General features: G+C 46.5%; 1 protein-coding gene across 2 annotated transcripts in view; it reads right to left on the reverse strand.

Moving 5' to 3' along the window:
- RABGAP1L (RAB GTPase activating protein 1 like) overlaps positions 1-9,201 on the reverse strand; it is a 232,400-nt gene that overhangs the window by 44,836 nt on the left and 178,363 nt on the right. For both annotated transcript variants that reach the window (XM_085299645.1, XM_085299647.1), the window contains exon 19: positions 4,606-4,734. In XM_085299645.1, coding sequence (XP_085155771.1) covers positions 4,606-4,734 — 129 coding nt within the window. The remainder of the gene's footprint in view (positions 1-4,605; positions 4,735-9,201) is intronic.

A 9,201-nucleotide genomic window follows, 5' to 3' on the forward strand; every position in this document is an offset into this window, starting at 1 on the left:
AGACATTCTCTATCACATTTTATACACAATTTTCAATTAAAGGGACTTTTTTTTTCTTTTTTTTTTTTTACATTTCATTTGCAGAACATTTCTGTCCCTTGAGAACAGACCAATGTTATATTATTTAATTTGTTTTAAAAACAGCATTATAAAACTAACATTACCAACACATGGCTTAGATCCTGCAATCATGACCTAACTTAAAAATTATGAAAATCCAAGGAAAAAGTCTGAAGTACTTTTCTCATTTCCTTTTCTAAAGCCAAAACAGAGCTAAAAATAATTAAAAAGGAAGCAAGAGCAGCTGGATTATTACATCTTAAAACTCCTGTTCTGCAGTGAAGTTAAAGAAAACATGAAACACTGAAAAATGCAGAGCAAAAATATGAAACCTGGCTACACCATGATTCTGCTTTCAAGTTTTGGTGCCTCAATCGTTAGTTTAGAAACCCAATGAAAATACTCCCTGACACTTACTGTGTGGTACTTTTTCTAAAAAGAAAATCTGACGTTTCTACAAATATCAACACAGAAGTGAGAAGCAGCACAGTACCTCACTCACAGAGCAGAAAAAAACACATTCAAGGGTTTTGTTTGTTTTCTAAACAGAACAAGTTTCGCCCCATCAGCGAGACAGGCAACTACTTCATATAACCTCTGCACTCCCTGAGACCTCAACTAATGATAATTATCAAGACTGTAATTTCCTATTAGAACATGTCAACTCTTGTACTTATTAGTTCCTGTTTGTAAATAAATACCATGATTATAATATCTAATTATACAATCATAAAAGAGCTGAGGTTGGGAGGCACCTCCGGAGATCATCTAGTCCAAGCCACCTGCTCAAGCAGGGTTAACTACACCAGGCTGCCCAGGACTGTGACCGGACAGGATCTGAGTATCTGTAAGGATGGAGACTGCACAACCTCTCTGGGCAACCTGGTTCCACTGTTTAACCATGCCCACAGTAAGAGAGAGTCTTCTTATGTTTCAGCAGAATTTCTTGCATTTTGTCTACTGCCTCTTGTCACCACTGAGTCTCTCTCCATCTTCTTTATCCCTCCCTCCAACATTAACACACATCTCTGAGATCCCCCCGAACTTTCTCTTCTCCAGGTTGAACAGATCCAGCCTTCTCAGTCTCTCCTCATATGACAGATGCTCCAGTCCCTGAATCATCTTAGTGGTCCTTTAGTGGACCTGTTCCAGTAGGTCCATGCCTTTTCTGTACTGGGGAGCCCAGCACTGGGCTCCAGGGATGGCCCCAGCAGGGCTGATAAAGGGGAAGGATCACATCCCATAACCTGCTGGCAATGTCATGCCTGATGCAGCCCAAGATGCCATTGCCCACCGTTATCACAAGGGCACTTTGCTGGCTCACATTCAACTCGCTGTCCACAAGAACAACACAGCTGCCAAGCTGCTCTCCAGCTGATCGGTCCCCAGCCTGCCCTCGTGCCTCGGCTCTTCCTCCCCAGGGGCAGGACTTCTCATTTCCCTCTCTGTTAGAYTTCATGGGGATCCTTCTCTGCCCATTTCTCMAGCCTGTCAAGRTCCCTCTAAATTGCAGCACACCCATCTGATGTCTCAGGCACTCCTTCCAGCTTTGTACCATCTGCAAACTTSCTGAAGGTGCCTTTGGTCCCATCATCCAGAGCATTAAAAAGACGTTAAACAGCATCGGCCTGAGCAATCATTCTCTGGGGTAAACCACTAGTTGCTGACCTCCAGCTGGCCTTGGTGCTGCTCAWCACAACCCTTTGGGCCCAACAGTTCGGCTAGTTTTTATTCCACCTCACTATTTACTTACCTAGTTTGTACTTAATCAGTTTGTCTATRAGGATGTTACAGAAGGCAGTGTCAAAAGCCCTGCTAAAATCAAGAGGAACAACATCACTGCTCTCTCCATCATCCACCAAGCCAGTCATCTCATTGTAGAAGGTTCGTTAAGCAAGATTATCCCCTTTCTAAATCCATTGTGACTACCCCATGTTACTTTCTTYCTTATGAGCTGCTGATTTTCTTTTCCATCAAATAGTTACCATGCCACCTGCAATCAAAGGTTACCTTCCTGTGATTCAGATTTAGTTCTCAGTCGGTAAAACAGAGACAAAYTGGTCCAAAGAAACCAAACCTGTGAATTTCAGTCAATTCAGCCTTTGGGTGCTTTAATTTAATGTGGAACACTGAGTTAACACATTCAAGGCACCATATAGTCACCCTGCAGAGAACTATAATAAAAACATTAAGATTGGCCTRAATGAAACATGAACAGAAATGTCTGCATGCAGAGGAATCAGAAGAAACAATATAGAAACGGGTTACAAGAACGGTGCGTATCAATAAGCAAGGACATGACTGACAGCAGTCAAAGTGACAGACCAAAGAAACATCTTGTCACAGCTAGATCAGCAGCCCAGCACTCTGACGAGGCCATACCACAAATGACCAGTCAGTAGAAGACCTGTAGCAAGGCTGCAGCAAGGTACACAACGTGTCACCACTGAATCACCCACCATGAGGAACCAAACTTATCCACCATTTACAAAGGCTGACGTTAGCAAGGCTCTGTGGCAACACAAGCTTTCACTAGTTTAGATCAACTATCCTGACCATCCCATTAATCCTGAAAACAACCTCACCTAGACCAGAATTTCAGGTTGCTCCTCTTCATGGGCTTGGCTGCTCTTAGCTTAACTCTCCCAAACTGTCCAGTACGCAGTTGCAATCCCCTCGTGTCCCTGCCACCTGCACMAAGTAACGCACCACGTGCCCAGCGAGGGAGCGGAGCCCTGCAAGGGTGCGGAGTTACCCACGAACACAGACGGCAGGCGATAACGTGAACCTTTCGCTTTCTCCCACCCTCGGCAGCGGTCCAGGCCCTGAGTTCTCCTTCCATTCCAGTAATTCCTACTTGTCCTCACGCGCTTCTGTAACACACAGGGAAGCGCTTTGCTTCCGTCTTTGCTGAACTCACCCGTGCTCTTCCCTCGTGCATCTGTGGCCAGAACGTGCAGAACTCTGCACACCCAGCGGGTTCACCGTCAAGCCGCTCAGCTGCCTGCCCATCCACGGCAAAGTAAGTTGGTATTTCTTTCCTTTGGTTTTGCATGGCCCCATGTGCTGAAACCACGTAAGGCGCTATACCCTGACCATCTCCCTCAGGCGGATTTCAAAACACGTTCCAAACAAAACACCGCATATAAACGTGTATCAGACACAGTTSGAAAAGTTAAATAAAAAAATTATCGTGTGGCACACAATAGATTGCTGGAGAAGAAAATGAGACAGTTACGCCCAAGAAAATGCATATATATATATGTCTTTCAAAAAGCACCATGAGGACTTCTACTTTAACCTTGCATCAGAAAATTGCACACCAAATACACCCAGCACAAAGATATTTTGACTGTACTTAGTAAGTCTTTAAATTACTTATTTTCAAGAATTGAGCTTATAGCACAAAGGACTAAATATATCAAATTGAATTGTTAACTTTCACTCACAATACTCTAATCTTTCAGTAGCAGAGATCAAATCTCAAGTTCAATTAAAAAAAAACAAAAAACAAAAAACAAAAAAACACACCTTTGCACAGAACCTCTTTTCCTGGCTGGAATAAACCTCAGTACTGCAAAACCCCTTCTTTCACAAGATCAATGTTTTAACAAGTACAGAAAAAAACCCTGCTTAATAAACTATTAAATTAAGCAATGCAGAAAGAAATGAATATCGAACTATACAGAGAGATATAAATAAACCTGGGTTAGAGAAGCGTACTTTCTAATGGTATGTTCTCAGCCCAGTGTTGGGCTATGCCAAACATGCATTTCCCACCAGTGCTCAAGCTCCAAGGAATAACAGAACCACTTTTTTTCTCAAGACCGAATGGTAAGCCCATCCATCATTGCACACATTCCAACAGAAAATGCCAGAAAAAATCCCAGCCCTTCTGAATGACAGCTTCATGAACTTCTGCAGTCATTTTTAATACAATATTCTGAGGCACAAATGCTTACAGTCACGATCCTGTAACTTGCCATCATYCATTAAATGAGCAATCCTGGTGCTCTACACCTTCAAAGAAGCCTACCTTTTGACAGCAAGGTCTTGGATAGGGTACAGCATAAAAAGATTTTTGTCCTGGCAAGCTACATACACAAAAGAAACTAACTTTCTACTCCAATATAATAATATGATAAAGCAGCATTCTGCAAATAAATAGCTTCAAAGTAAAATAAATAATATTTGACATATTGTTACATGGTCACATGGTATCTGGTTCATTGTTTTAGTGTTATGAATATAAAATAGTTTATGAATTTGGGGGCACTGATAATTCAATATTTTCATTATGCATCACTTCTATTTTAATTATTAGCCTGAGCCAAGTCAGACAAGGGGGAAAAGCTCAGTCCTTTACTTCCTTTAAAYGTAAAAATCTGTGCGTGTGTGTATATATATACACATACACATACATAAAGTAATTAATTAATGATTTCAGTACTGTGCTGCCCACATCCTACTGCCATTCGTAGCATCCCACCTTATTTTCCCTGCATAAAGTCTGGCTGAACAAGAAGAAATGAAGACTGCTCTTACCTTAATGTTGCAGGCTTGCTCCATCAGCCTCCGAGCGTTCTCCTCTGCTCTGTACCTCTTGGGCAACTGCACCCTGAAGAATTTTAAAGCTCCTTCAAAATCAGCTTGTAAAAGGTCCTCTTTTGAGGTCTGCAATTAAACAAAGAGAATGACTGTAAACCCTGAGAACATGTAGTCATGCTCTTTTACTGGATTTGTCATTTTCTGAATATATTCCAAACCACCAAGATTCACATTAGCTCAAAAATACCCTCTATGGAAATAGTTCTCTAAGATAGAGCTCATAAAACGAAACAGAAGCTAGAACTCATCCAAGAAATCCCAGGCAGAGCCCTGCAATCGGCGGACTGTAACCCACTAAAATACTTCATTCTTCTGCACATACCAGGTAGGAAGGGGAACCTGGCAAAGCCTCTCAAGATGCAATTCAGCGAGGAGAAAAACACAAGCCAACCAAACAAAAAAACCCAGGAGTATTTATGATATTTTTTAGAAAGTTTGTGCTTCACAGCACTGCCGATTTTATAATGCTGTCCTAAAAAGACAACGTATATATAGATATACATGGTTGCAGACATGAACAGCAGAAGCAGAAATGCCTATGACTCATAAGAGGCATCCGCAAGTCAACGTGCAAAAATCTGTGACACAATTTCTCAAAGAACACTGTGCCAGAAAAAGTCTTCCATCTTTATTTCTGTATCTTTCATAATATTGTATCTCTCACTGTGGTGACAAGCCAGAACCATAACAGGTCAGCAAATGTTACAGTTTCAACCGTAATTCAGTCCTGCTACTGATAGAGTAACATGATTGATAGGACAGCGACAAATATATTCATCTGTGGATTTACTAAGAGCTACGTCAAGAGATTTTACTGCTGTACAATACCAGGTCTTCAAACAGTTCATTGAAAAACTTCACAAAAACTGTATATCCAGACAAGACACTCAGGATGCCATCTCAAAACGTGAATTCCAAGGTCCTTACACCAGAAACAGTGAACAAAAACGTATCCACTTACAGACCAGTACCAAGGAGCCTGGACCTGAAAGAACAGGATTATTGCATGTAATTCAGGAGCAACACAGCTCCCCCGGCTCAGGACAACGGCGGAAGGAGGGCTCGAGTTGCCATTGCCAGCAGTTTCGCCGGCGCAGTCTCTCCTTCCTCGGGAGCAGCGCGCTTCATCGGCGTCGGTCTCGTTGCACGGCGGCACACGCAGGCACGCAGCCTCCGAGGGAATCAGTCTGACTCCCGACTACGCTCCCATCTGCTCAAACTCCTTTGCCGTCTCCAATTTCAGACACCGGCTTTCCAGAAAACACGCTCAGCCAAACACAAGAGATTTGGCTCTACGCAGGGAAAACTGGGAGAAACTGCACCGCCTTTGATGGACAGGAGATGAGACTAGATCACACAACTAGTTCCCTTGGCTATTAAATTTGTTTTAAATAAATAAATCTAATTCTCAGCACATCACAGAGGAAATTACACTCGTGTTTTGTCTATGACTCATCACCACCCGCCCAATAAACTAGCATCTCTAGCTCATTTACATGAAAATAATTAAATCTMCTATGTAAAAGCCTTTTCAAGAAGCACAACATACTGTTTTCCAAAACAAACTGCACCCCAGTGTAGGACTGCAGATATCGGAACAACGTGATAGCGATAGCCAAGCGGAGCTGGACATACCCCACCGTCCTGCTGAGACTCTACCACAGCCAACCCAGAGGGGCTCTCAGAAACAGGATTTTTTTTAAAAAAAAAAATCTTGTAAGATTGAAAAGGTATTTTGATCTGGCCTCTAATTTCTACTAGGAAACACTATTCACAATGAGAGAAACAATTTGGTGGGGGGAAGGGAGAAAGGGATTTTAAATTATTTCCTGAGCTCAGAAAAGCAGCAGAAGTCCAGATGGGATGCACCCATGGGTACTGAGGGAGCTGGTGGATGTTGTTGCCAGGCCACTCTCCATCATCGTTGAGAGGTCCAGAAGAACTGGAGAGGTGCCTGAGGACTGGAAGAAAGCCAGTGTCACTACAGCCTTCAAAAAGGGCAAGAAGGAGGACCCAGGCAACTATAGGCCAGTCAGCCTCACCTCCATTCCTGGAGAGGTGAAGGAACAGCTCATTCTGGATGTCATCTCCAGACACATGGAGGAAAAGAAGRTGATCTGGAGTAGCCAGCATGGATTCACCAAGGGGAGATCCTGCTTAACCAGACTGATAGCCTTCTATGATGGCGTGACTGGCTGGGTAGGTGAGGGGAGAGCAGTGGACGTTGTGTACCTTGACTTCAGCAAGGCTTTTGACACTGCCTCCCATAACATCCTCCTAGAGAAGCTCAGGAAGTGTGGGTTAGACGAGCAGACAGCGAGGTGGACTGAGAACTGGCTGAAAGGCAGAGCTCAGAGGGTTGTCATCAGTGGCACAGAGTCTAGCTGGAGGCCTGCAGCTGGTGGAGTTCCCCAGGGCTCAGTACTGGGTCCCGTCCTGTTCAACTTCTTCATCAGTGACCTGGATGAAGGGACAGAGTGCCTCCTCAGCAAGTTTGCTGATGATCCCAAGCTGGGAGGAGTGGCTGASACACCTGAGGGCTGTGCTGCCATTCAGAGAGACCTGGACAGGCTGGAGAGTTCAGCAGAGAGGAACCTCCTGAGGTTCAACAAGGGCAAGTGCAGGGTCCTGCACCTAGGGAGAAATAACCCTAGGCACCAGTACAAGCTGGGGGCTGACCTGCTGGAGAGAAGACCTCTGCAGAGAAGGACCTGGGAGTGCTGGTGGATGACAGATTGACCATGAGCCAGCAATGTGCCCAGGCGGCCAAGACGGTCAATGGTCTCCTGGGGTGCATTACGAAGAGTGTTGCCAGCAGGTCGAGGGAGGCGATCCTGCCCCTCTCCTCAGCCCTGGGGAGGCCTCATCTCGAGTACTGCGTCCAGTTCTGGGCTCCCCACTACAAGAGAGACGTGAAGTTACTGGAGAGAGTCCAGCACAGGGCTACGAAGATGATCAGATGGCTGGAGCACCTGCCCTTATGAGGAACGGCTGCGAGAGCTGGGCCCCTTCAGCCTGGGGAAGAGCAGACTGAGGGGGGATCTTATCATTGTGTACAAGTCCCTGAAGGGAGGGTGTCAGGGGGACGGGGACAAACTCTTTTCAGTTGTCCCGTGTGACAGGACAAGAGGCAATGGGCAGAAATTGAAGCACAGGAAGTTCTGCCTGAATGTGAGGGGGAATTTCTTCCCTGTGAGAGTGACGGAGCMCTGGAACAGGTTGCCCAGAGAGGTTGTGGAGTCTCCTTCTCTGGAGATCTTCAAGGCCCKCCTGGCTGCAACCCTGTCTAACATGCTCTAGGTGACCCTGCTTTAGCAGGGGGGATGGACTAGATGATCTCCAGAGGTCCCTTCCAACCCTACCAATTCTATAATTCTAAGTCGCAAGGGTGTTTTCACGGTCAGCCCAGCCTTGGTAACCGGTGAGAGCAGGAGCTGGCATCGCACCCACTTGTCACCCAGACACTGGTCATCTTCATTGCTCCAAGACCAAACTTTCGTTTTGGGAACTGGCATTGCACAACATCCTTTATTTCCTCAATTAAGACCACATAACACCAAAACCTATGCTGTTGGTTTATCTATCACCCCGTGTATTTCTGGAGACTGCAATACTGTATCACCCATACTGGACACGTGATAGGTTTTGCTGCCTTGATCCCCAGGGAAGGGCGAGACACCTCCAGACACAGCCAGCTACCTTCAGCGGGTCTTCTTCCCTGCAACCGCAGCAGAAAGCTGCAGGATGGGCAACTTCCTAYCTCCCCAGTGCCAACAGCTCTCTCCAGCTCAACTTGATCCTCCCTCGGCTTGCAGCAAAGGGAGCTGCTAGGTCCTCGCCGAAGGGACATGAGAAGAGCCGCCTCTAGGGTGTTCATGAGAAGTGCTCAGCTCTATCAACTATCGTGTCCGAGTTCGACCACGGGAAGCTGGCAGGAGTTACCACTGGAGACCCCGTGCGACAGGACTGACAGGGCGCTGGCAGAAAGCTGGCACAGACAGGCAGCTAGCGAATCGCACCCGCTGGAGATCACAGCTGTGGCCAGCGCATCCGTTCCCTCCTCTTAACGTCATGTTTGCAACTCTCGTTCTTGGGCAAGAGCTTTACAAAGGCTGCCACGGGCTCTAGACCCATTCCACGTCCCCCCARGGGCTACATTTAGCACTACGGGCAGGCTGCAGACCGTGGCGGCCGCCCTGCTCAGCAGCCGAACCCRGACCGTGCGCAGTAGCACTATGCCAAAACTGGTGCTGGCAACCCCACGGCCTCCGGGTGAAGGCCAACGGGGCACCGTGGAGTCAAGAGCAGCACGCGGTTTGATAACCAGCTACGTCGGGAGCCGCTTCTCCCCTCCTCTCTCAGCAACGCGGCCGGCTGGGATCGCTACGCCTTTCCAGCGGGTCTCCCCGCCGCGCTGCAAAGGTGCCTCCTTGGGGGACAAGCTTTGCGCTGCAGCCCCAGCCGCCTCGGCGTCCGCACGCTCACCCCCTCTGCGGCCTCCCTCCGGGGACCTGGCCCCCAGCTGAATTCGGC

The sequence above is a fragment of the Rhea americana genome, unplaced genomic scaffold (assembly GCF_003343005.1).
Source record: "Rhea americana isolate MKP2758 unplaced genomic scaffold, rheAme1 scaffold_151, whole genome shotgun sequence".
Classification (NCBI taxonomy): Eukaryota; Metazoa; Chordata; class Aves; order Rheiformes; family Rheidae; genus Rhea; species Rhea americana.